Below are 27,114 nucleotides of genomic sequence, written 5' to 3' on the forward strand. Positions count from 1 at the left end.
GGTGATGACCGGAGGAGACCCGTGTGACCGCGAATACGCGAACGCATCCCGGTTTAAGGTGTTGTTTGGGGGTTGGGGGGCTTTTAGGAAGTGTTATTGTCCAGCTAACTGAAACCTGCCTTACATGGCCGTGTGTCTGTGTGTGTGTGTGTGTGTGTGTGTGTGTGTGTACGTGGGCTCTGCTTCACGCCGCGCACCGTGGAGGTTGGTGTTTTTGGTGGAAAACTGCTCAGGGGAAAAAAACCAGGCGAACCGGTTCCTGAAACTTGACGTTTTCATTTTTCATTTTGCAAATGTTTACAACAAATGAACAGCAGGCGTTTAAGGATTTTACTGTCAAAGCAGCAACGTGTTTCTGATTTTAGTCCCCCAATAAATAAACTGGTTACCATTCAAAGTTTACCATTTGTTAGGCCTTTGTAGGTTGGTTTAAAGAACGACGCCATTTAAAAAAGTTTATGGTCTTTTCTTTGCCATAAACAAAATGAAATGATTGATACACATCACAGAGGACTTTGTGTTAAGCACAAAACTGGACCCAAATAAAAGGATGGCTAAACTCAAGTTTAACTAAACTACACTGATGGATTGGCTTTTCCTAAACCTTTGGGGGTGGGGATAAACACGTGTGCCCAGTTTGTCATTAATTTATTGACTCTAGCAATACTTTTTAAATATACACTCACTTCAGGAATGATTGCTGGTGTTACAGAGCGTAATGTGAGATGCAGCTCACTCTGCAGTTTTTCAGTAACATTTCTGAGTCATTGTCGTGTTTTTGTTCTGCTCATCTGGATAATGTCCACTCAGAGGGCTCTTGCATAACTCAAGGCTCGCATAATATTCACTTAGCACCATGGCGTGTGTCTGCAAAGTTTGATCACACAGCCGGGAATCCAGAATAAGGTTCAAACAATTACCATAACAACATCTCTCACAGTACATTTTGTAATACAGTTTTAAAATGAAAACCCTGTGAAAACAGCCTATAAGCTAAAGCTAATGCGGTGGACTACTAGCATTGTACCTGGGTGTCTTGTTTTTCCTCAGTAGGATTTGCTAAATAATAGGTGATTTGCCTAAAGCAATTTAAGTTCTTAAATTATAAACTGAGATGTCACTGCTGCAATTCCTCACAGTAAGAGCTTTAAGCATAAATATTCTAGCCTTTTGAACTACAAAAAAATACATTTTCAAGACCATAGCATTTCTCATGGTATCTTCTTTCGATTAAAGATTACGGCCCAAATTCTGAAACTTGTGAAAGGTTGTTATTCAAAATCACTTACTAAATGCAAAACTGTTTTTAGATGTCATCTTAAATGTTCCAGTTAATATTGTTTTCTGAATATTCTATCTTGTTGGTGGCTATGATAAAAGTCAGGTAATTTACTTCTGATAGTCTTTTTGATGTCCTCCTGTATCAAAACAGTAGATAGTTTTTTTTTTTTTTTTAGTAAATAGTTAAAAACATTAAACTGCAAATTAGCTGGGTTTAAAAATATTCTACTCATCTTTGGGTAAATTAAATAATTTGGTTGGACTAAACACTGTCGTTAACAGGTGTTGAGTGGTATAGAAGAGTGATTTTTATTCAACATTCATGGCTCAAAATGCAACTGTTGGGATGGCAGGACACAGAATGTTGTGACATTGACAAACAGAGAGACTACGTTCAATAACGCTGATGATACTAAATATTAAGGCAAAATTTGTAATTGGCCTTTAAAAGCAGTACCGATCAAAAGCAATACTTATCAAAATATCCTATTATTGCGAAAATTCCAACCCAGCTAAGTAGATGAGTATGAAAGGGCAACACATGGGCAGGAGGAGCTTGTTGATCTGGGCCTGCAATGGGATGCTTTATTTGATGTTTTATGTTTTCATTATGCAAATCACTTTGAATTGCCCTGTTGCTGAAATGTGCTCTACAAATAAACTTGCCTTTTACTGCTAATTGTATTCAGTCTAGCAGCTGAGCTTATCACTTAACATTATATTCTTGGAAATGATCAAACGTCCAACTTCATAATAGGGCTGTTATTATTGTTGAATAATGTAAGGATATCAGATATACTTAACCCACATTTCTTTCTCTTTTTCCCATCACTACAAAGTCTCCACCGCTTTATCAAAGTCGACATCAAGGGCAGTGAAAGTCCATCCAGCCGACTGGAAATATTTTTGGCACACTGAGCATTAAAGCACCTCAATAGAAATGTAATACCCCACTAAATACTGCATCAAAGCAGTCATTTGCAATTGTAATATAAACTGCATCAATATTGAGATGATGACTTGCATTCAATGCATTGTGCAGATCTACTTAAATGGAGCACCACCTAAGTCAGTAACAACAGTGAACAAAAGTTTCACTATAGTCTTCCAGCGTGTCTGCATGAAGTTTCAAAAATGTTCCCATCTGTTTGAGGACCAACTAACTCTTCAGTTTTGTTTGTAGATGTTCAGGTTTTCAGCCATAATCCTCCTGCCTGTACAAAATAGGTTTGACTCTATTAAGCTCATTCATTTGTCGAATAGGATTGAGAGTAGGGGAACCAGCAACCATAAGCTGTCTGATTATGAGATTGAAAACTTTCAAGGCTTAAAATGCAGAAATATTTTTTCTAACTGGTTTTTAAGAACATAGGGAAATACAACTAGTCTTTCTGTGTTGTTTCAGCTTTAAGATGTTTTGTTCCACTTCACTCTTCAGACAAGTTTCTTTTTCTGGTACATTAACCCCTAATCATCGACTTACACTTAAATGGAGGTCCATGAGGACACCGGTATCCTCGTGACATTTAATGATTAAACAAACAAGTTTGGTTGTGAACTTGCAATTCTCCCATACGATGATCTAATAGATTTGCATTTGAATGTCAGTGAAGCACAAATGTTTTTTTTGTTGTTGTTTTTTTCTAAAAGATAAACAGTCTTCTATAGCTACTAGGTTTCATATTGATTTGTCCCCAAATTCTGTACTCTGATCTGTTCTCGTTGTGGTTCAGGAAACCAGAGGCATTTCTGCAAACCGCCGTAACCACTTCTTAGGAATTGTTCTTTTCGTAAGCAGTGATGGTAAATATTCAAGATATCAAGACAAACTACATTCTACAGATTGAAAAATACAAATGTATGATCCTATGTTCATTTAATTGAACATCCATGGTAGTGAGTGCCACAGTAGGGATGTGTAATCTGTCTCTTTTAACCTCATCAATAGTAAAGTATGTTTGTTCTGAGCAGAAATGTGTAACTGAGACTTCTTGTTTGGTCTTAAAACCGAGGTCAAGATTTGTGAGCTAGTGCAAGGTTTAAAGTCTCAAACTATTTGCACTGTTATCGCTCCTGGTTTCTCTAGGCAGCTGGATCATGTTTTTAAGATAATGAGTAGATGTACAAAAGAGTGTGTTCAGGTTTCAGAATGCTTCAAACATTTAATGTCCCAGAAATTACTTAAGATAAAGGAGCGGAAGGACAAATCATGTAGGAAAACTTCCAGGTTGAAAGGTTTGTGTGAGTAGATTCCTCTGATCTAATTGCACTGAGCTGATCTAATCAATTCTAACCGTTTGGATCATTTAAAGGACCCTTACATTGGAGTCCGAGTCTCCCAGGTGCACCTACAACAAACACAATTTCTTATGGTGCTATGCAGGTCTGATGACAATTTGGAGTTAAGTGTCTTCCACAATTGCACAAGTGATGGGGTGGAAGATGGTTTCTGATTCATCTGGGACGTTTCCTGGGCTTGAACCCAAAATGTCAGTGTGAGCTACCTGGTGATACATTGTGCTTGGAAAAGCTTTGTTTGTCATTGTATTGCTTCTGGTTCATCTGGCAAAGTTCCTCCATTTCCGAGATGTCCCAATCAGTCCGAACGGGGGGACTTTTAAGAGAAAATAACTTGACCTTTGTCCTCTGCAGTTCAGTCCCGGTACTTAGTGCAGAAAGTCAGTCTGTCCTTGCTGTTATACTTTGAGAAGATCAGCTTCTGTGTCTGCTTTCCCTAGCATTGTCTACCTTACTCTGTGTAATTGCAATCATACCAGCATGCTGCCATTGCTCTACACTGGTGGCAACCAAATCCTTTAGCTGAATCCTGTTTAGGCGACGGTTCTTGCACATGGACGCTTTGAAGCTTCTTAGCAGTTTGATCATTTGTTGATGGGTGTGCAGTCTTTCTTGTAACAATATATTCAAACTACCTTCATGAAAATTGATTACAACATGTGATGTCTTGTAAATAGCCCTGGTTCACCATAGAAAAAATGATTTCAAGTCACTTTAAGGAGCCATTTTGCCCTTCTAATCCAATAAAAATGACAGAGTACTATCAGTTTAGCTCTCGTGGTTAATAATTTCCTCCGAGGCAGACCATGAGATCACAGAAAGGATGATAACTGGTCATTTGTGTCTGGCCAAAACACAGCGTGCAGCCTATGTTTTTGTAATTAAGTAAGTTTTCATTCATTTTGGGGGAAAAGGGCATTTTTTTCTGAGCAACTTCCTGAATTGCAACTTAGACATGACGTAAGGTGTTGCCATAAAAACTGAAGCAGTGAAGGTTTTTATCAGTCTGAAAACTTTTGGCCATTGAAGAGCTTCTGGGGAAGCCAGGGTTGCATTAGAAGTCAGGACTGTGATGGTCATTTCCCAACATCCCTTAAGAGACGGAAAAAGGTGAAAATTCAATGATTTGTTGGGCTAATAATGGAGTCTCCAGTTTCCTACATTGCCAGTAAAAGGAAATAGTTGAAATTTGATTTTATTTCTGTTCACATGCAGAGCAGTAAAGAGAGACAAGAATCTTGAAAAATACTGGAATTTCCTCACCTTATGTGCTATCTCATTGTCCAAATGTTGTCACTCAGTATCAGGCCATAATTTTTTTAAATTTTCTTCTTCTTGCTTCTTTGTTCATTTGTTCCTTACCTTGGGGCCTGTCTTCCTTGTTTCTTTTTTCTACTATTTGTTTTAGTGCTTTTGTCTGCCCTTCCTTTATTTCTTGTAGAAGGATTGATTCAAACTAGAATGGCTGACCTCAAAAACAGGAAACTTTAAGCTTGTAGCAGTTAATGTAGCATCTTAAAATTATATATTCTTTTTACTTTGCTTTGTGAATATAAATGTGAGTATTTATGTTGCACTGCAGGTGATGGCTGCGGACCCAGTGTGCTCGGCCCCAGCAGCGGGACGCTGTCCTCTCTGGACAATCCGAGGACATACCCGAGTGACACTGTGTGTGAGTGGGAGATCACTGTGCCGCGTGGAAAGATCCACTTTCGATTTGCTCTGCTGGACTTAGGAGACAGTGACTGCCAGGTCAACTATCTCCGCCTCTACAACGGCATCGGATCCAAAAAGACTGAGATTGGTGAGAGAAAAAAGATACTGACTGATTTACTGAAACAGACTTTTAACCATCAAGTTTTAGGATTAGTCATGACTTTTAGGAATGACTAAAAGCCACCCTTTGCTTCAGGTCAGGCAGGTTTTTGTCCGAGTTTAAAAGTGGTGCATCTATATCTTGATGTTTGCTCTAAGTGAAGTTGTATAGCTATTTTTGTTTGTGTGCTTGTCAAGAAAAAAAGCAAAAAAATGGAAACACTTGGGGACATTCAGCAGCTTCTCTGTGGTGATTAAATAGTTTTGAAGTTATTTTTGACTGGGATGATCAGTTTTTGGTCTGCCGTCATTAAAATAACTAAAAGTATTGTTTTTGTTACTCTCAATCCCAAGTTTCAAAGTTAAGGGGCATGGATGCAAATTCCCTCCATACTTTTTATGTTTGGATGGATAGATATACATTTACATTGAAGTTTAAGCTTGCAACGTTACTAAATCTTAAAAGGTTTATGAGATATGAGCACTTTTGGTGTGCAGAGTGTAATGTTTTTGGTTAATTGTTCAACTTGTGAACTTTCAGCCAAAGCTTAATTTTAAAGAAACCAAACTGCACAGTGCTGATGCTCACTGGTTTGAGCAAAGAATAAGTAGAACGATGCCCTGGTTATATTTGAAGCTACCCAACTAAAAGTGGTCAACCTTTACTCTGGTCATGTTTCTAAACAGAAAGTCTACTTTCTTTCTTAGTTAAATGTATTATAAAGTTTATCTGGGGTAGATTAACTTAGAGACACCAAACCACTAACCTCAAGCCCAAAGCAGCCCGGTGTATTTTGACACATGATACTGATTCTTAAAGCTGCTTTCACCTTTGTTTAAAGAACACACAAAAACCATAATGGATTGGGCTCTCGGCGGTTCCACAAGCAGAACCACAGAAGCCCACTTTGTGTGTAGGGATGAAAGCGGCAGCCATTTATGAGAGGATTGTAGCAGTCAGAGAGAAATGCAAGCATTTGAATTTAGGTAGCTTTGTCCACAGTCACTGTCATTGACTAAAATTATAAACCACAGTCTGTGTTTGCACTTCTGAGACATGCTACACAGTCTTAAAGGAAAGTAATTGAAATGGAGCTAATTAATAGTTTAAAAAAATACACGTCTGTATGTATTTTTATTTCTTAATTATAAGTAACTGATGTTTTGTAGGACGAGCGTTGGATTCAAAACAACAGTCTGACCTGACACCAGACTTTTGAGTAGACAACGAGCCAACAATAACGACACTAGATTGGAGATAATAAATATTCTGTTTGAAATTCGGGTCTTATAGAGTCTCAGTGAATTATTGTTGCGGACAACTTACTAATGTTGCATAATGGATTATTGCGAGCTGTGTAGTTCTCGCTTTCTTTACATTTCATGTTTTATCAAAAGGCCTCTAGGCTTAATCCTTTAAAAGTGAGAGAAAAGTAACTGTGAAAATATGCTGATCAACCAGAAAACTGTGACACAGGAAAAGTGACGCTGCTCATTTTGTTACAGCGGAATGTTTACTGGCCCCATACCAGCATGAACACCTCATACTGGGTGGTGGGAGTGTCATGGTTGGAGCTCGCTTTTGAAACTTGGAAGTCAGTCATCTTTTAGTCAACTTAACCTGATGTATAAAGTCCTGCTCCTTGGTTTGAACTCATTTGTGCTAATATAATTTTTTTTCTGTCTTAAGACAAATTCTGCTATAAGTTTTGATCTGGATTGGGCCGAGAATTAAACTCAGGCTTAAGTTTGATTTCATTTTGTTGTGGTTGATGGCACACTGGATGAAGTGGTTGGAGGAAATCTCAAAAGATTGCTTGATTATGCTGTATACATTGTCACACAGCTTGGCGAAAGCTTGGACTCATTATGAATATTGAGGTTTTAAAAAAAAGTCACTTGACAAAATATACATATTTTCCAACCTGCTATTCCTACAATTTGAAGTAACTTTAATGAGTCGTCAAGCAAAATGCCCTGGAGTGACCTGTTTTTTCTCCAGCTTTATAGAGCATAGCATAGTGAGGTGCTGCCCTTCCCCCACTTGTTGCTGCGCATTGCACAGCTGAAAGGGGGTTACAGTTTTCTCACTTGCAATAAAGGCGTATTGTTGTGTAGATATTTCTGGTTACTCTGGTCATGGTGTATAAACTAAACAAACTGAAGGAGTGGTAGCTGAGCGGTAACGTTTTTTTAAAATGACATTTGGAAAACTGTGACATCATGTCTGTAAAGCAGCTGAGTGAATGCAGGCTGGCAAGTTGAGGCGATACCTTAACTAATTAACCAGATTACATAGGGCATCACTTGTTATGCCTGTATTACAACAAAACAAAAAAAAAAGTACATTATCGAGTATACTGTGTATACTCTAATCACTAATCACTGTGCTTTTGATTTCTTGCATTAAAGTGAAATACTGTGGTTTGGATCAGAAGGTTGATGAGCTGATCGAGTCTTCAGGCAACCAGGTGACCGTCCAGTTCAGGAGTGTGATGCACCGTACAGGACGTGGATTCTACCTGTCCTACTCCACCACTGAACACTCAGGTATGCAGGCTGCTGGCTTGCTCTACACTGTTCTGTTTTTTTTTGTCTTCATTCTCCAGTGGCATTCATTTTAATTAAGAGACCTGAGCATTGAGCCTGGTTCCGTTTTTGTTTTAGCCCTGGAGGTAAGAGTTGCTAGGATTTTCTGTTAGTTACAGCTGTTTTCTTTCTGTACCCCAGCTTTATTTTTATGACTGTGAAGTAATTGTATTGTGTCCTGAAAAAACACTCATACACAAATCTTTTAACATATGGGTTTGTCTAAAAACTGGCAGCTTGTTGCATTTTCCTTGTCTCTGTATGTCATTTGATCTGTACTATCAGATGTGCAGTTGAAGCCAGATGTTTACATACTTTGCGTAAAAAGGAATATAACCGTTTTCTCTCACTTCTTGGCATAAGATGTGACTGAAGGTTTCCTATATTACATCAGTTAGGATGACCAGGATTACTCCTGTTTCCCTGAATGCAAGAACGATGGCTTCAGATTTGCAATTTTATTTATTATTTGGCAGAATTTTTCCTTCAAACTTTGACATGGGTCAAATGTTTTGGGTATCCGTCCACAAGCTGGACTGGTATAACCAGGTCAGGGTTGTAGGCAGCTGTACTCAGACACACCTCTTGCAGATCAGGCTTTTATGATACTCACTTGAAAACATTGATTTTATGTTCCTAATGCCAGTTTGTGACTAAACTAGTTTGGCCTTTAAACATCTTAAATTCATTTGAAGAAAGTATGTTAATTTATTAATCACAGGTATAAAATGTCCTGGCAGTAATATTTAATCTCTTATAGGTATTTTTGTTATGGGATTTTCTGTTAGGCAAAAGTTTGAGTCGCATGCTAGTAGTTTGAGTCTATTGCGTGGTTGAGGCTATTATTAACTACCTGCTAATATACCTTTGCTAGTTAGATATCTATTTTGCACCCAAGTGCAAATTTATCTCCAGTTGGCTGGCAGACTTTTGTACATTTCTGTAGAGATACAAGTCTTAAATTTCAATCCTAATGAATATATGAACATACATTATTAATCCCAGGTGGAAATTATTAGGAAGTCTTAAAAAGTCTTAAATTTGAGTTTGTGAAACCTGCAGAAAACCCGGTTCCAATCCTTACTGCTGTCTCCCTTTTCCCCCCCAAATGTAACAACAACCGTTACGGCAAAACTTTTCTACTTTAAGTTCATTAGAACTTAGAACATGTCTCTAAAGATTAGGTTCTTTAGCACCAAATCAATCTGAAAACGTTAATCTTGCTTTCTAAATTGCTTTTGTAGTAATGACTTCTTCCTCTCTGAGTGACCTCTTAGTCCAAGTCTGTTAGGAATTCGTTAGATAATGGACGCTCTCTCACCAACTTCAGCTTTTACCGGCCTCCTTCCTGGACAGAGTGATAGCTAGACCTCGGAAAAACATTCAGAAGAAACAAATTTAAAAGATTTTTTGAAAAAAAGTTGCATGTTTGCCCCAAATTTGAGAAAATACTGTGTAGTAAAAATGCATTAATTGCAAATAAAGTACAGATGAATGTGGCATCTTCTAGAAATTGTCCCAAGGATGAACCAGACTTGTATAAATCCACAGTTCTCTTCCTGACATCTTGTCTGATTTCTTCAGATTTGTCCCATAATGTCACATAAGGAAATGTTTGAGGTTTTTCTTTTAAATACATCCACATCTTTGCATCCAAAACTTGAGAACTTAAAAACTTGTGACAAACAAATATCTTGTTTATCTCAGTCCACATGTTGGTCGGTAAGTTTCAGAAATATTCTAGGGTTTAAGAAGAAAAAAAAAAAACAGGCAAGAGACGAGCCGAAGCCGCAAGAAATAAGTATCCGCAATTATTTAGATCCAACGGTCATCGTGGCTCGACTGAATCACACTGGGTGGCATTTTTCCCGCCACATAGCTGATGCATGTGTTTTCCTCACATGAAAATGATCACTCAGGTGTGTGCGGGTGGGCAGCTTGAACAAAACGTTAACCAATCACCATGGCGATGCGAGGTGGCTTTTTTTCTTTCTTTTTTTTTCCATCTTAACTTTGTTTTTGAGGTACCGTTTTTGATCATATTAATGTGGTCACGACAGAAGGAGGCTGCAAGTCACCGCAGAGTTTACATGACATTCCCAGCAGCCCACGTCATCCTGCGAGACATGACTGGTGTGTTTGATCACCCATTGTACTCCCACAGGCTCGCAGGGCTACTTTGTTGTTTCTCAGAGTTTACATGGAAAGATTCACGTCGGGTTCAAAATTCAAATTGAATCTCCTCGGATTTATGGATTCAGATTTATTTTCCTTTGGGTGATGTAGTTGAAGCCACAATTCGGACAAATCCAGGACGTCTGAAGTTGGTTGGCAAGTCTGTTTTTAACATGCGAGCAGCTGCGGGAGTTTTCAGGTCCAATCCAAAATGTTTTATAGAGGTCATTCAGTCACTTTTCTACTTGAGTCATCTTGTACATGTTTCCCTTATGTGGAAACATTTGACATGGCTCCCACAGAATTTCATTATAAAGTCCTCTGAAGATGTTGAACCGCAGGATCAATGTATAAAATATCTCGATTATAATGGATGCTATGTTTGATGGGGTATAATATTTCACATGCTGTCCACACATCCTTGTAAAATCTCAAATTTTGTAACAAAAAAGAAAATTGGCCTTTGATAGGTTTTTCCCAGGTCTTAAATTTTGCCTCGACAGAACTATTCAATCTTACATTGTATATGTATGGATTTTTTTTTCTTCCTTCGCAGGACCTTTTGGTCAGGCAAAAGTTTGACTCACAGTCAGACATTTTCAGTATGTCCTGTGACTCAAGACTGTTGACTCTACCGCTAACATTTTCAGCAATGGTATCTAAATATTTTTCTGAAATTGTACGGCTCTCGCATTTAGATTTCTATAGACAGAAATGAATTTTCCTGATATTTATAAAATCCTCTTTTTCTTTCCATGACATTCAAAATCATAGAAAGAAAAGCATTTAAATACTTTTATAACCTGTTGGACTCATGGATCGGAAGGTAATTCAAACTTATTGGAGGTCAAATTTATACAAACCACTCAGGTTTTCATGGATTATATTAAATATAATCCAGTGAACAGCAAACTTTATTTGTAGGATATACATGTTTATTATACCTGGACCCATAGTCTGCATATTTCAACTAAAACATTAGTTACTGACTATAAACTTGAGTTAATAAAGACAAATGCTGAACATACAGTATATGTTTTAATAATTATATCCCAGACTGGAAACTGTCTGTCTGTAGTGGCCATATTAATATGAGATTTAAAGTGGATTAGCAGTGCTTGCCAACAACTGATGGTTTCATTCTGCACACAGTAATGCAAAATATTGTCTCTGTTGCCCAGATATTGAGATGCTAACATGTCATAACAGTCCTGAGGCTGTCATACGGCAACAGTCTTTAGTCAGAGGCTTATTCAGATACGTTGCAAGACTGACTGTCACCAGAGATCCTTCCTGCTCACAGCGTCACCATCCACTCTTTGAAGACACAAGGATGATATGGACAACATTAAACATTTATTTTCCCTTTGAGAAAAAAATAGTATTTCTCAATTTGAATATTTATAGAGATTTTGTGACACTACCGAACTTTGTTAATGGTGTTCAGACAAGAACTGGTGAAAGAAAATGGGAAAGGCATGCAGCAAAGGTCCTGAGGTCAGCCATTGAACGTTGCTCTTTCCCTTACACACACACACACATTACCGTGAACACACTAGTCCCACTTTGAAACCTGGTGCTATGGGAATTCTGTCTTTCAGCAATGACGGTGAAGCTGACTGGGTTTGATGGGGAGATGGATGGAGGTAAATCCAAAGATTTAGATCAGAACGCAATCAAAAACTCACAATGTGTGGCAAAACTTCAAAACTAATGGTCAGAGGCTCTCCATCCATCCATTGTGGATCTAACACACATGTGTCAAACTCCAGTCCTCAAGGGCCCCTGCCCTTTTAGATGAGCCTCTGCTGCACAACACCTGAATAGAATAATTAGGTCATTAGCAAGGCTCTGGGGAACTGATCTACACAAGGAGGAGGTAATTAAGCCATTTCATTCCAGTGTTTTGTACCTGTGCCACATCTAAAAGCTGCAGGACAGCAGCTCTTGAGGACTGGAGTTTGACACCCCTGATCTAACATGACAAGATACAAAAAGCTAGAGGTGTGAATACTTTTGCGAGGTGCTGTGTCTCTCCACTTACCGAGTGATCAAGAAAAATGTAATCCATTTTAAAAACTTCTGTGCTTTAGAAGTTTCTCTAAAAATCCGTCCGGTTTAGGAAAACAATGGTTTTTATTTTGAGCGCTGTACTTTATAATTTTCAGACAATTGATTGCAGAAAACACAGCGGTGGTTGCTTTGTGTAGAGGAGGAGAGAACATTTGTTTTGCAGCGACATGCAGAGAAACCAGTTCTGATGCCGTTTGTTTTTTCTTTGCAGATTTAATCACTTGCCTCGACAAAGGATCCGATTTCCCAGAGGCAGAGTTCAGGTGAACGCTCTTTGCTTTGCGTTGATTTTATTTAGTTTTTTGTTCAAAGACCAGACTGATACTCATGGTGTTTTTGTTTTGTTTCTTCATAGTAAATACTGTCCTGCAGGCTGCTTGACATCTACAGAGAAGATTTCTGGAACTACACCAAATGGATACAGAGAGGCGAGTACTGCCACGTCCTGGTTTGATGACCTCACAGAACCCCTGTGCTGCAGGTCACAGTTGCTTAGTCTCCTAATGATGACCTCATTAGTTTTATTTTTCTTGGAGCTTTTTTTTTTGCTGGAAGATGGAGGGAAGGGTGTTCCTGACAGATGGGAAGACAGGGAGGAGCGCGGGGGCGTGCGCTTCAGGGAGCGAGGCGCCCCACAGGAACAGAGGAGGGGCAGGGTCACTGGGTAAAAGGGAGGTTAGATAATAGTTTGGCTGAAAATAATAACCCTGTAATCCAGTCCAGCTGCAGGAGAGCGCCGAGCAGAGCTGCGTGTTGAGTGTTTCTGGAGAGACAAAAACCTGCCGAATGAGTCAATGTTGCTAAAATGCTCAAGAAACACGTTGCGTGTGGACGCCGGGGGTGTTTTTATTTGCATGTGATTCATTCATGTTTTGCTTTCTGGAGGGCGTGTGTGATTCCAGAATGGTGATTGTCAATACGTTGTATTAGTCTTTCCGCCCAGATTACCGTTTCATTCTTCTAGGTGTCTTTCACCCTCTCCCGCTTCTACGTGTGCACTTAAGTGTGCGGTTTTCTCCGTTGGAGGCAGGGTGCAGTGATTCTTGTCGCAGCGGTTTGCTAAGCCTCTCTCCAGGATGTGGCGTGCGACTTTTGGGAAGTTTAAGAGTCACAGCGAAGGTGTTGATGGCTTGTGGCAGCCTTTTTACTGCTGCGTTCGTGCATAAATCCTAGCATGCTGCATGTGTACTCGTCACTCTGCGGGTCACCAGTTTTCCCACAATCTTCTCAGCTGTGAATTCCACTGTGGGTCTTTTTTCCCGTAATAAAATTTCACTCCTGCTCGAGCAGCTGCTCTTATGGAGGATCTCCTCCTCTGGAAGAGGTGGGGGTGGCAGGGTAATCTGGGTTTTTCTCAGCTGCTTTGTGATGTGGAAGCAGGTTTGGACAGGAATGCAGTCGGCCGTGACTCATTCCCATCAGTGGCTCCTGGTGTCCTTCGCACAGAGAGAAGCTGATGAATCAGGATGATGTCACTTATCTGCTCGAGTCTGAAGGTTAAAGTGATCACACTGTAAAGCGGGGCGGACACCGCAGCGCTGCATAAAACTGGCAGTGGAGCCGTAGCGGCTAACGTAAACTTCTTATTGGTCGTTGCTTCACTCAGGAACATCGGGTTTAATTAAAGTAAACCGCAACAGTTTTTTGTGTCAAAGGTTTTCTTCAGATTGTATGGCTGATTGTGGAATAATCCTAGAATTAATCCACAGTCAGCAACTAACGATTATTTTAGTAATCAATTATTTTGACAGGCGATTAATCAGATAAAATAATTTGCAACGTTCAGTTGATTTTTCACTTTGTCACAATGGCCCCTTTTTTTAATACAAAATGAGAAATACAACAAAATGCATACAAAGCAATAATTCAATTCCTTTTTTAAATAAGAAAATATACATTTTATTACCTAAATTGCCATAACATACCATTCCTTAAATAAACACTTAATCAGTTGTAGCAAAGGATCTAAAAGGCATAAAGGTTTATGCTTGATTTATCAATACAGTGAAGGACTACTCTGTAATTTCATTGGATGAGCCGATTTATAATTGGACAGGAAAAGATGCTTAACAGGAGATAGTTATTGTTTCTTCATAGAATTTGAACAAGGTAAAGCTATGACATTAAAGGAGTTGAGGGGAGACAAAGCAGGTTCTTTATAATTGCAAATATATGTTTTTTGTGCAGTTTTGTCTTGCCTACTCCTCTGGTGTTCTTTGAGCAACAGTTTTATTTTTTTTTTAGTGTGTGTAGTCCAGTTAACAATTGATCGATTACCAAATTAGTTGACAATTACTTCAATAAATCGATTAATCACAATTAAGAGCTTCAGCTCTGCATCATTCATCTAATATTTTGGTTAGAACTTCACCGTATATTGAAAAAGCAATTGCATGTACTCAGTATTTGGTGTTCTGTTCTTTTAGTACTGCCGCCCATTAACACCCTGCATGACGACAACATATCTGACTAGTTGGATGGACTTGTTCTACACTTGGTCTCCATATTGTACAGTGACTGAGAAGCTAACAGTCATGGAGGGTGGTGGCAACGAGAGAATGTTTTTCTTTTTCTTTTAGTGCTATTATTGCTTTGGAGATATTTTACCCAAAACAATCTGTCATCTGTCTGAAGCCCTTTTTTCCACCGGCTTGACAAACTGTAATTCGTTTGCTCTTCACAGTTGAATAGATACGAATCTGTGCTGTAAAGGTGCCTAGCAACAGTCTCTCTTGTCTTCCCTTCCTGTGCTCGTCCCTGCAGTCGTCCCCATTGTGTGTGGCGGCTATCCATGCAGGTGCGGTGTCCAATGCTGCGGGCGGGAAGATCACCGTGGTGAGCAGCACAGGCATTCCTCACTACGAGGCAACACTGGCTAATAACGTCACTTCCACTGTGTGAGAAATACAGACACCGCAGCCCAGAAAACTTATCTCTACCTTCTTCATTCCTGTTCAGTTATTCATTCGTAGTTTATGTTTCATCTTCTTTCAGAGGAATTTTATCAAAGAATCTTTTCACCTTCAAAACAGATGGTGAGTTTTTGTTTTCTTCTTGTGAAAGCTTGGAGCTTAGAACGCATATAGAAATACACACACACAAAAAAAGTATGTACGCACTTTTCCAAACACCAATTAAAAGCATGTTCTAAACTAAGCCTCCTTCTGTGTTATGGACGCCTCTCAGGCTGCTCCGGGACTCTGGGTTTGGAATCTGGTGGTGTAGTGGACTCTCAGCTCAGCGTTTCGTCCGTGTGGGACTGGAACACCACCGCTGGTGAGCACGTCGTGTGGGGGAAGTCGGGAGCTCGTCTGAAGAAGCCCGGGCTTCCCTGGGCTCCTTCACTCAGCGACCGGCAGCAGTGGCTGCAGGTTGACTTCAGGAGGGAGAAGAGGATCACAGGTACATCTCTGTTCTGTTGCTCTTCATCTCTCTATGGCTTTAACAAGATCTTTAGTCATAGTGATTTTAGTTGATTATTCCCTTCGGTTTTTGGATTCTGTGCTGTTCGAAAGAGTTTTGCTCTTTTCATTTCGGACAGTTGCTACGATGCGGAACAGTAGCCACAAGGTATTGTTTTTGCAAATAGAAGCAGCTGATTGGCATCTTTTAAAGCTCAAATAAAACCTGAACTATGACCTCAAATCCCAGAGGAGATGAAAAGGAGGCCCCATGAAGTTAGAGCAGAGAGACAATGAGGCAGTTCAAACCATGGATCATATCCGATTCAACAATCTCTCTTCCTCACTTTCAATCATATTGTCAGACAGAGATTTAAATAGAAGCAGCAAAAGCAAATGAGGTGGATTAGCAGTGGTGACCCCAAGGACACGTTGCCGTGGAACTTTGTTTCTGCTCCCCAGATAATGAGCTGTTAACATGTCATAACACTGTCATACAGCAACAGTCTTCAGTCAGAGGCCTCTTCACATTCGCTGCAAAACTGACTGCTACCAAAGAACCGTCCTGCCCACCGCATCACCATGTGTCTTGGAAGATACTAGGGTGATAATGACCTACTGCAGCATTTAATGTTCCTTTGGGTTAAATAAAGTATGTTAGAATTAAGTTGACTATGCATGTAATTGTTTTTGAAATGTTAATTTATGAGCTACAGACAAAGTTGTCTTGATAAAATGATGGGAGTTTGCACAGTGAACATGTCGGTATGTGTTAATGTAGAACACATTGATTTGTGGCAGGAAGCAGGAATCAAACCCACAACTTGCATGACGATTACTCGTCCCGTTGAGTCGCTTCTCGACGGTCTTGCTACGTTTAAAGACAGAACGCGTTTCTGCCAGCGGGGTTTTGACACTGTAAAAGCATGACAGAAAATAACATACAAACCTAATTTATTCTCTGATTTAGCCATTTTAGGTCCTAAAAACTTTGATAAACAGCTTTTTTGAGTTCAAATACGATTTTTTTAAAAATATTGCCTTCTCTATTGACTTTGTCCCTTGCTCCTGATTCTTCTTTATGTATTTTGAATCTCTGCTTTAAACCTGGTTCTGATCCAGCAGCACAAAATGAGAGTACTCGCTGCATTATTAACTCAATATGTTGTTTGTGGACCATTAACTTTCTAGTTAAACAAACAAAAGGCTTAGTGCTAAGGTTTCATATTGATGTTGTGTATGAATGCTGCTTCCATAAAGACATGGAGCTCAGCTTTCAGTCCAAATAAAGAACATAGTATTAGTCTTAAAGCTGCACAGTATATATAGCAAATATATCAGAACTATTTAAATCACAACAGACTGTTTGGAAAGGACAATAATTATTGGCTAATATATCCCAAGCAGATGTTCATATAGGAGAGGGAAGGGGGAGATCACGGCTGATATCTTCATGGCAATATTTACAACGCTATTTATATAGCTCCAATTCACAACACATCACCTCAGTTCAATCTAATCAGACACACATACATCGATCCTACTTATTAACAAAGGTTTGAAAATCTGAGGGTTTTCTAATACTTTGCAGCCCTGTTTATTCTTCACCTGTAATCTGATTGTTTCCTCTCTGTCCGTCACTGCAGCTATTGTCACCACGGGTTCCGACCGGAGCGAGTACCAGTACTTTGTGAAGGCATACCGGGTTCTGTTCAGTAAAGATGGCAAGGAGTGGCATTTCCACAGGGAAACTAATTCTTCACAAGACAAGGTACAAAAAGAAAAAAAAAAGGAGAAATTGATAAACCCTGCTTGTTCAGCCATTACGTCATTTGCTTTTATGTTTTCTTTTTTTTTCTCCCCTCCACATTACAGTAAATGGGTAAAGTAATTTCTTAAAGCGGCAGGAGTACTTTGTTTCCCCCAGCAGCTGATATTGACTAAAAGATGTGGATGGTAGGAAATGAGAGGAGGCAGTGGTCGCAGTTAAGTGCTGTAATGGGCGAGTCGGGTATTAATAATGGAAGGATATGGATTGAGTGGCGGAGCTGCTGCCTGTGACGGTTCTCTGTGGGGAATTCACACACTCCCTCATTGTGTGGGAGATAGTAGCTATCGGCTTTTCCAGTGGGGAAATAACTGCTGTTCATTGTTTCGCCACCTCCGACTTTCAGCTGTCATGTTTTTTTTCTTCTTAATCTGTGGTAGATTTTCCAAGGTAACATGGACTACCAGGACAAAGTGAGGAATAACTTCATTCCTCCAATCGAGGCTCGTTTTGTGAGGATAAATCCCACCTTGTGGAACCAGAGGATTGCTCTAAAGCTGGAGTTGTTTGGCTGCCTTCCTGGAGGTAAAGGAAGTTAGTTCATCACCAACGATCCCATCAATGTGTTAAAAAGCCGGCAACAATATTTTACAGGTCAGAGATTTCTGGTCTCAATGAGACATCCTGGTTAAGTAAAGTTGCTACAGGAAGAATAAAAAAGCAAAAAGTAGTATATAGTTCTGAATGGGAAGAAAACGTGTCAAATTATTTTGATTTTTCAACATTTCCAACAAATTTATCGTCAGGTGAACGTGTATGAATACACACACACACCATGCATTTGCTGAATTCAAATCCATGACGCTAGTCACTTTTTTTTTTTGTGAAGAACATTTTTAAACGATGGAGAATTTTTCTTCCACGTCAATATTGTGTTCTACTTTATTACATAAAAATACTAGTAAAATACCTTGACATTTGTGGTCTTAAAGCCAGTAAGTTTAAGGGGTGGGAATACTTTTGCGAGGGACTGCAAGTTTTGTTAAAAAGAGAGTATGGTGAAACATCTACATATCCAAACTTTATTCTGTCTATTTTGTTTTGGCTCCAAAGCTAAAAAGAACAACTTGTTCTAATTGAACCACCCTATAATGAATCACTTGTTTTAGGACTAATTAAGGATTTTAATGATGCACTAAACTGTTGTTAGCAGGATGTATAAAACTCCAAGGTTTATTTATTTATATTTTTAAGTACCACATGTTTAATTTGATACAGAAACTTATCAGAAACTCAATTTTGCAGCGAGTAAAAAAAAAAAAAGTTCAATTCATGGATGTATTTTGTTGGGCATCCTTTTGCTCAGGTGGCAGATCAGCTGTTACAAAACTGTTCACTACCTCCGGTTCTGGTTCCACTCCACCTCCTGCGAAGACGAAGCACCCGCCTCACCTCAGCGAAGCCACGCACACGCCAGACATCAGAAACACGACGATGCCTCCCCACTGCGGCAAAGGTAAGGTAGCTTTGACCAGAGTGAGACCTCCCATCCGTACAGTAGTAAATCTTTGTTTTCAGCTTCAGTGTTATATTTTCACTCCCAGATGTGGTGCTGATGGCAGTTCTGGTACCGGTGGCAGTCGTGGTTCTGACTGCTCTGATCTTGACGGTGGCTTGTGTTTGCCACTGGAGGAATAAGTGCGCGTTTTTGTATCTCCTCACGTCTCCTAAACGTGCCATCTCCCCTTTAGTGACCTTTTGTTCTCCGTATAGGAAAAAGAGCGCAGAAGGAACGTACGACATTCCCTACTGGGATCGGACAGGTATTGTCACCTCTTTGTCACTTCGAGCCGCGCGCGTGGTTATATTGCAGCTCCGCGACTCATTATTGGTGTGCTGCAGTCTGGTGGAAAAGCATGAAGCAGCTGCTGCCCTCCAAGATGATGGAGACCGAGGATTCGGTTCGCTACAGCACCCCTGAGGTCAGCCGGCTGGCGGGACGGAGCGCCGTTCCCAGACTGCACGCTGAACCTGCAGGTACGCCCTGTTCACTGCAAGGAAAAAAAAAATCTGATCCTTTTTAAGGCTAATTAGATGTTCTAGGCACATGTTCCTTATAAAGTTAACATCTTTTAAGCTTAATATTTCCTTAGACTATTGTACAAGAATACATCTTGTCAGCCTCTGTCTTTGCCCCCTGGAGGCCATCTTTTCACATTACTGCTTCACTTTCTGTGAGAAGGATTGCATAATATGATACCTTAATTTATTCAGAATTGCATAGTACCGCAGGTGGGTAAATATCCCACATCATAGTTGTTTCTATGCAAAGTATTCAGCCGATCAGTTTCTGTCCAACATGAGGAAAATCCTAACTCTGATGCAATAGTCCAAAAGAGAGAATCTTTAGACTCCTGATGTTATTTGAATCAATGCGAGTTTAAACCATCATCAGTTTAAATCAGGTTCAATCAATTTAAAGTGATGAACATGAGCTATAGTGTTTCACTAAAGATTAAGATTGGCAGTAATTTTATTTTAAACCTAGCTGATAAAAAAATAGTTTGCAGTAGAAAAAAAGAGCAAACTGATGATCACAGGGTGAGTATTTATCACCTTATGTCCACATTGATTAAACAGTATTGTACTGCAGTTTGTGATCTCAAATAAGCATCTTATTTGAGGTTCTTATTAAATATTCTTTTAACCTTTAAGTATAACTTTTTGTTCTATTTGAAACATGTATAACTATTATCTGAGGAATAGATGGTACCAGATGCTGAAAGGGAAGAAGGCAATCAAGCAAAGGGCATTCACACGTCCATAAACCAACCAGACCTTGTAGACAAACGCGGTAGAGGTCCATTAAAGCAGACCAAACTGGGCTGGTGTGAATGCACCTTTGTTGTATTGCAAAATAGGAGCAGCTCTAAACTTCCAACACAGAGAATTCACCAAAACAAGCCAAAAATAACTTTTATTCCTCCATTTTGTTTACAGAGTATGCCCAACCGCTGGTGAGCGGTGTGCCCACACTGGGTGCACGGTCGACCTTTAAACCAGACGAAGGGCCGGAACCGGGCTACTCAGATCCAGACCTGTATGACGCTCCCATCCCACCCGACGTTTACCACCCCTACGCAGAGCCGCTGCCGTCATCAGGAGCTGAATACGCGACTCCCATCGTGGTGGACATGGGATGCCACCTGCCCTCCAAAGTGCTTAATTTTATGGGCTCTGGGCCCGGCTCTCTGCTCACATGGACAGACAGCAGCCATTCTGGGGGGTCTGTCTATGACACACCTAAAAATGCCAATGGTCAGACCATGCCCACTCAGGATCTGACATATCAGGTCCCTCAAAAAGTTCCTCCAAAACCAGCCGGATGAGCGCCGAACAGGCCAGACGAGCCCAGTTTGGGGAAGGAAAACCCAGCTGGGAGGGTTTCTGAACCTGGCTTTGAGTCTTGAATGAACACTACCTTTTAGCTTCAGATTCAGCTGGAGATGTCTGTATTTCCTGAACTTTTCTGCAAGGCTACAAACTGCTTGTGTGGTGCCTTTAGAGTCCTATCACTGAAACTACGATGAATGTGTTGGTGACGGAAAGGAGGAAGCTGACTACTGTTTGTGAAAGACTTTGTCCCTGTTTGTGATGTGTCCACCTGTTCTCTTCTGAAGCTGTGATTTCCACCCCGATCGTCTCTCCATCCAATCACTGCATGTTTTATTACGTCGCTTGCGTTCAAATCTTTCAGAACCGCACCATGTCGCCTCCTTATGGTACTGATGTTTTAAAGCATGACTTGAAATTGTTAATAGTTGTTGTAATGACATCACTGCGATCTATCTTTAGGTCAGACGATTATCAGATTGTTTTATTTCACATCCTGCTGATTGCCGAGCGGCCCCTCCCCCTTTTCTACCCTTCACTGTTAGCGGATCAATCTGTTGCACTGTGATGGCTGAAAGTAGTTTCTTTTTTAAAATCTTTTAAGATAACTTCTGTCATGAAGTATTTTACCCATGATACCCATGTCTTTTCCTGATGGAGACCAAATCTTGCCTTCTGTGGTCCAAATCCGTGCCATCATCACAGCTATTAAAAAAAATAGTCTTAAATTAGAGAAGTGTAATGTCGTTGCAAATGGTAGTGTGTGATTTAGTATTTAAGTCGGTGTTGCATCTGTCCTGCAGCGTTCAGATCAATTGTTCCCGTCTTCTGTGTTCATCGGCGTCCGAGTGTTGAACCGTTTTGTGGCTGAAACGTTTAAATGTCGCACCAGTAAACTGCATTCCTCTCCTGCGGCACTGATCTGAGCAAAACACTGGCTGACAGGAAGGCAGATGGTGGACAAACGTGCATCAAGCTGCTGCTTATTTTCACAGAACAGCCGCCTCAGCTGTGGGAAGGTGTGCCAGTGTCTCGTGCTGATTGTGTTCAATAACCACAGAGTGATTTATGGAGATTAAAGTTCCCTGGTTGCATAAAGTAAGTGGAATCAATCTGTTTGGGGGGGGAAGGAATAAAGAGGGTTTTTTATTTTATTAAAGAAATGTTTATTTCTTTAGTTCTTCACTGAAAATTCTGCCATTTCAATTTTCTAAGTAATATAAATAACAGCTTGGCTTTCATATTAAATTAACAAGTTAATATAATTAAGCATTTAACTGAGCTGATGCTGTATTTCATGCAATAAACGAAGGTGCATTTCTTCCACTTAATGGAGAAATGCGAATCTGAGATGCACCAATCAGCTTTTGGTGGCCACTTTAAGGGCTTGATCTGTTTGATTGCTACTAATAAAAAAACCATAACAGCACTCAATATTTTCCTACTTTCTGCTGTGTCTGGGTGGAGTCACTGCAAAATCTGGGTGTCAAAATGTAGTACGTTTATTTAAAAGTTCACATAAGAGTTTCTTTGTAGAATTTTCTAATATGAATTGGTGTTTATTTCAAAACAAACAATTAGGTTCTGCACTTTGGAATAAATTAAAAAGCACCTGGTGTGTCAGCCTTAATTACAAGAAAAGTTTTACCTTTCACAGTACAAGAGTTTCTGCACAAAGAGCCAACAAGTTTATAAAATTACTTAATTTTATATTTATACTCTGAACATAACATATCAGTTAAAAAAAAAAAACGTACTAAGTTCAGTATAGTTTTTGGACAGAAATATTTCCTTAAACGGTGAGATTCTAGTGCATCAGTTTGAAAATCACAGCTAGCGATGTGTTCACTGAAAGAAAAAAAATTATTTACTTTTATTTCTGACCGCTGAAAAATTGGGACCAGTCATCAGCTCATCTCTTAGAAACTAGGATTTTCAGTTTAACTCTAATCCTTTAGACTTTATTCTAAATACACAATTCACATCTCCCAAATTACTCTTTTTCTTTAAAACATACAACAGAATAAGTGCTTTAATTACTTAACTTTCTTTAGCAAAAAGATGTGAAAAACTCCATGTTACGACACCTTTGTCTCCAGTATAGCATGGCCCTAATGTGACGTCTTTAAATAAAAAAACGCTACGGTCTAAAATGCAGCATGACTACTTCCTCTTAAAACAACTAGTTTATAACATTTGCACAACAAAGCAAATGGATAAACTAGTTGATAGCTCTTTTAAACTGGCATTAAAACTCCATGAATTTTTTTCACTTTGTCTCCCCCATCTCTGGTTTGCGAACCTTCTCAGCAGCATGAGTATCGGCTCATTCCTTCATCAGTCTCAGTCCTCAGCATCTTGACGCCTCGATGCCTCATTCCTTCATGTTCTTCCCATCCTTTCCGAACTTCCACCAGGCCACGGTGAGGACGACGGCCATCAGCAGGATCAGGCTGCTGGTTACCAGGTAAGCAATCGGCAGGAAGTGGTTCTGGCCTCCGAACCAGGTCAGCGTGGTCAGCACCACTTCCTTTCTGCCCTTGAAGTGCTGCACAGGGAAGTCTGAAGAGGCAGGAGGTCAAGGCTAATCTGTAGCAGGTAGCATGCAAATAAATATGGCACCTTCCACTAATTGTGGCGCTTCTGGGGAAAGAAAATCAAATCAAATAATTGACGGTTCCACAATGTAGAAAAATCCATTCGTTACATTGAGCACATTAATTCAGCAGGAGGAAAAGAACTTCTGAAGAAACTAAAATCAGCAGTGTTACACCTTTTGGTGTCCCTGCAGTTGGCACTTTGTACAACCTGCTTTTGCCTTCTCCAGTAACACTTTACATATATGTAGGTGTTGTCTAACAAAAGCTAACAGAGCCACAAAATGTCAGTCTGGGCTTTACTGCCACTATCAAGTTGGGCTGTTTTGGCTAACACATGGTGTAAGGTCATATTTTGAATGCTGATATTATGTATTTATCTTGCTGAATGAACTATGGGAAAAAAAAAAGATTGCGGAAAAAACAATTAGGAAAATACGGCTTAATCGTAACAACAATATAATATGTAACACTTCAACAGAATGTTTTCCTAAAATCATACATCCCTGGATGTTGTGGAAACTTGGTGAACTAACATCAACATTTGTTGCTATTGTGGAGATTTTTTTAACAACCACTTCACTATGAGGGATGCCTCGGCCTTGTTTAGCTTTTTCACAATCCCTCATGCTTTAGACTTTTTCATCTTTCAGACTTGTAGATGTGGGCAGTTTTAGACAAGAAGGTTTTTCTTGAGTATTTTTCTTGACTTATGAAGCTCATGTGCGTGTTTGTCTTGTCTTTGCCATTGTGAAGAGTGGATAAGAATTTTTTAACCCATTGCTTGCTAAAACAAAGTAAAAATAAAGATGATTCTGTTGTGTAATAATGCGATGCAAGAAAATGTTTGAGTCTCTGAATATGCAACTTCAACTAAAGATGAATTCATTGCGAGATTAATTTCTTCTCATTTGAACCGTCAAACAAGCGCCTGAAGGAGGTTTCCCATGAAAACTGCAGTCAAAGGATACTGTAGGATATATCGATGCTGTAGTTTCCCCTCGGAAGCCCTTTTTCAAAGTTGGCGTCTGCTCTATTCAAAATCCCATAAAGCTTCTTGAAGTTGGGGAAAGCTGCCTCTCTCATCCAGACGATCAGATCCTCATTAATAAAACCGTTGTTGTTCGGGTCATGTGGGTCCAGACTGTATACAGGCCTCTGCCAGTACAGAGGCTGTCTCGTACCTGCAGAGGGAACACTACAGGTTCACCTTCGTGCTCGGCTTCTTGCATTTTTCGTGAGAGAAACGAAAGCACTTCCCGAGACTGAGGTTACATCGTCTGTCTTTACCTTCAAACACCTGAGCAAGAGTTAGATTGTCCGTCCTTGGGTTGCGGAACTTGACGTTTTTGTCTGTGTACCAGGTGAGGCCCTTCCGCAGCAAAGGAACAGGAACACGACGGCCGCTGGAGGAGTGATAGGTCAGGGTGAAGGAGTCTGGGAGGAGAAAAGACAGTCAGCTGGCCGAAGCAGAGATCAACGACGTGTTGGCTGATGAGTGTTGTGAGCAGTGTTTACCGTTGAACATACTGTTGGCGACCGCTCCACAGGGAGCAATGGGGACTCCGTCCTCATCTTTTGCAAACGGCTCACAATAAGTACTTGGGTTCTTCAGAAGAAAATGAGAAATTAATGCAAGTTCTTCAAGAATAAGTGAATATTTTAGTCAATTTTTCACTGGATCTGCTCATTTTTTCCCCCCAATATTCTGTAAATCACAGAGCATGTTCAACTTTTATTGTACTTAAAATGTTTAGAAATGACAAAAGGTGACATTCCAAAAGCCAGGTTGTGCCACATTAGCAAGAGTATATCTAGGATTTAATCACTGCCTAACGATGTTCCTGGAGATAGTGAGCCCTCACGGTGACAGAAGTGACCTCTTTTTTTCCCAGGTTATTCTAGTGACACCTTCGGCCTCACTTCAATCATTTTTAAATCGATTTAAAACCTCCAAATTTCCTCAATTAAAACGGGTTTCTTCTAGGTTTCTCTAAGTGACAGCTCTAGTCTTTTTTTACTCAAAACTGTTGAAATTACTAGTTATTACATATGCAGTCTAAACATGAGAAGCTACCCAGTTTTCACCATTATATTTCTGTTCACAATATAATACGTTTATGTAACTCTTCTAATCAGGTTATTGATGAGGATCAAACTAATCAATTTTCAAATGAACCACCTTTAACAAAATACAGAGTTGGCTTTTAAGGAATTTTAAATTGCAGCATTTGTATGTTTAGAATCCCATTTTGAGCTTAAGCTGTTATTAGAAAATTGAATCCAGAGTTGTTTCACAAATAGATGCAGTTTGGGGTTTTTTCTCCCCGTTTTTTTTTTTTAAGCCTGTAGAAAGACCTTACATAAATTGACTCCAAGCTCTGCATGTGGAAGCGGTTAGCGTGAATGCGCAGCATGCAGTCACGAAATCTCTCAGCGCAAGTGAAACAGACCATCAGCAAGTTCAACAGCTTCAACGGGCCTGGATGTTACAGCATGTTAAGCAAACTAGATAGTAGCTAAGATACACTGAGCAATATGGGATGGAACGGTTTAGACCAAAGAATAATCACGTGTTAGAATGACCTTGTCAAAGTCCAGACCTAAATAACTGAAAATCTCTGGAAAACCTTGAAAACTGCTGTTCACACATGTTCTCCATCCAATCTGACTGAGCCAGAGTTAAGAAAATTGAGGGAAACTTCCAGCTTTTGAATGTACAATGCTGGTACCAGAATGAGAATAATAACCTCTAAAGTGGCAAAAACAAACAGAGATACCTTTAACTTTTTTATCCATCCCACCGTCTGTCCGTCATCTCTGGAGTCCATGTACCTGCGTAGGTTCTGATGGAAGTTTTTGAGACCGTAGTAGAAAAAGACATCGCCCTGGGAAGAGAGCCAAAATATGAAGCAAAGTGCTCTGATCTGAGGCGCACACAGTAAATGATTAATAAAAAAAATGATACATGTGATGCAATTTGTATTCTGAATTTGAAAGCTGAGCCATGGAAGGGACTGCTGTCAGTATGCCCAACAAGCACACAGGGTCGGTACCTTAAATGTTTTGTCAATTGAAAACTCCACCCGACAGCTGCAGGTCTGCGCTGCGTTGCTCACATTTCGACGCAGGTCGAAACACTCATTACAGTTTCCCAGATCGGTGTAGTCCAGCTGGAAGCGTTGAAAACAACAGACATGAATTAGGACTCAAACCTTAACCTTGGTTCCTGTGTATCTTTGTCACTCCCCGTTTTATTGCTCAGTGCTCTGAGCTTCCCGTCCCTGCGCCTCTTCCACCCACACAGATTGGCGGATATTTCTCTTCTACACATCAAAGTGAGAACTAAAAACCAGGGGTTATTTATGCTCACCTTTATTTCCTGCGTGCTCTGTACAAGGAGAAGCAGCCACACTCCGAGCAGCATGGATATCACAGCCAGCAGGTAGAAGAAAGGCAGCACAGTGTTGGCGGTTAGCACGGGAGACCAGGCGGGGAGCCGCTGCTGCTTGAAAGCCGAGTTGTCCGGCCTCCGAGCCAGAGGCCCAGACTTGTCTTTGGTTTTCCCCATGAGTGGGAACGACGGCTGAAAACAGCAACCAAGAAGACGACGCTCTGTCTTCTTTTCCTGTTTGTTTTTCTTTTTTAACTTCAGTGATATCCACCTATGTGCAATCAAACACACACACAGCACTCACTCCAGGAACTTCTGGGTGGGGAGTCA

General features: G+C 40.1%; 2 protein-coding genes across 2 annotated transcripts; one reads left to right on the forward strand and one right to left on the reverse strand.

Moving 5' to 3' along the window:
- The first annotated feature begins 4 nt into the window (after window positions 1-4).
- On the forward strand, window positions 5-22,614 carry dcbld2 (discoidin, CUB and LCCL domain containing 2). Its single transcript, XM_023336617.1, has 19 exons — window positions 5-71; window positions 5,162-5,383; window positions 7,807-7,944; window positions 8,062-8,069; window positions 10,044-10,116; window positions 11,760-11,804; window positions 12,443-12,494; window positions 12,604-12,679; window positions 12,787-12,906; window positions 14,923-15,128; window positions 15,226-15,266; window positions 15,418-15,633; window positions 17,279-17,403; window positions 17,841-17,985; window positions 18,767-18,916; window positions 19,005-19,098; window positions 19,174-19,223; window positions 19,303-19,437; window positions 20,401-22,614. Exons 1-19 carry the CDS (start codon window positions 5-7, stop codon window positions 20,787-20,789), a joined length of 2,352 nt encoding a protein of 783 aa, XP_023192385.1. The 3' UTR covers window positions 20,790-22,614.
- LOC102224052 (cell cycle control protein 50A-like) lies at window positions 22,280-27,083 on the reverse strand. The gene is made up of 7 exons (XM_005798038.2): window positions 26,764-27,083; window positions 26,447-26,563; window positions 26,171-26,278; window positions 24,909-24,999; window positions 24,681-24,827; window positions 24,362-24,574; window positions 22,280-23,355 (listed from the first exon to the last, which is right to left on the reverse strand). Exons 1-7 carry the CDS (start codon window positions 26,959-26,961, stop codon window positions 23,168-23,170), a joined length of 1,062 nt encoding a protein of 353 aa, XP_005798095.1. The 5' UTR covers window positions 26,962-27,083; the 3' UTR covers window positions 22,280-23,167.
- Between the last annotated feature and the right edge of the window lie 31 nt (window positions 27,084-27,114).

Source organism: Xiphophorus maculatus, chromosome 7, assembly GCF_002775205.1.
Source record: "Xiphophorus maculatus strain JP 163 A chromosome 7, X_maculatus-5.0-male, whole genome shotgun sequence".
In the NCBI taxonomy this organism is placed as follows: Eukaryota; Metazoa; Chordata; class Actinopteri; order Cyprinodontiformes; family Poeciliidae; genus Xiphophorus; species Xiphophorus maculatus.

Excerpts from the sequence above, each read along its gene's own strand:
- dcbld2 (XM_023336617.1), top strand. The coding sequence starts at position 5 with ATGACCGGAGGAGACCCGTGTGACCGCGAATACGCGAACGCATCCCGG. Across the intron at positions 12,680-12,786 it reads GCGAGTACTGCCACGTCCTG|ATGGAGGGAAGGGTGTTCCT; the intron begins GTTTGATGACCT and ends TTTTGCTGGAAG. Across the intron at positions 17,986-18,766 it reads GTTTGGCTGCCTTCCTGGAG|GTGGCAGATCAGCTGTTACA; the intron begins GTAAAGGAAGTT and ends CCTTTTGCTCAG.
- LOC102224052 (XM_005798038.2), bottom strand. The coding sequence starts at position 26,961 with ATGGGGAAAACCAAAGACAAGTCTGGGCCTCTGGCTCGGAGGCCGGAC. Across the intron at positions 24,828-24,908 it reads CGCCAACAGTATGTTCAACG|ACTCCTTCACCCTGACCTAT; the intron begins GTAAACACTGCT and ends TTCTCCTCCCAG. Across the intron at positions 24,575-24,680 it reads TCTTGCTCAGGTGTTTGAAG|GTACGAGACAGCCTCTGTAC; the intron begins GTAAAGACAGAC and ends TTCCCTCTGCAG.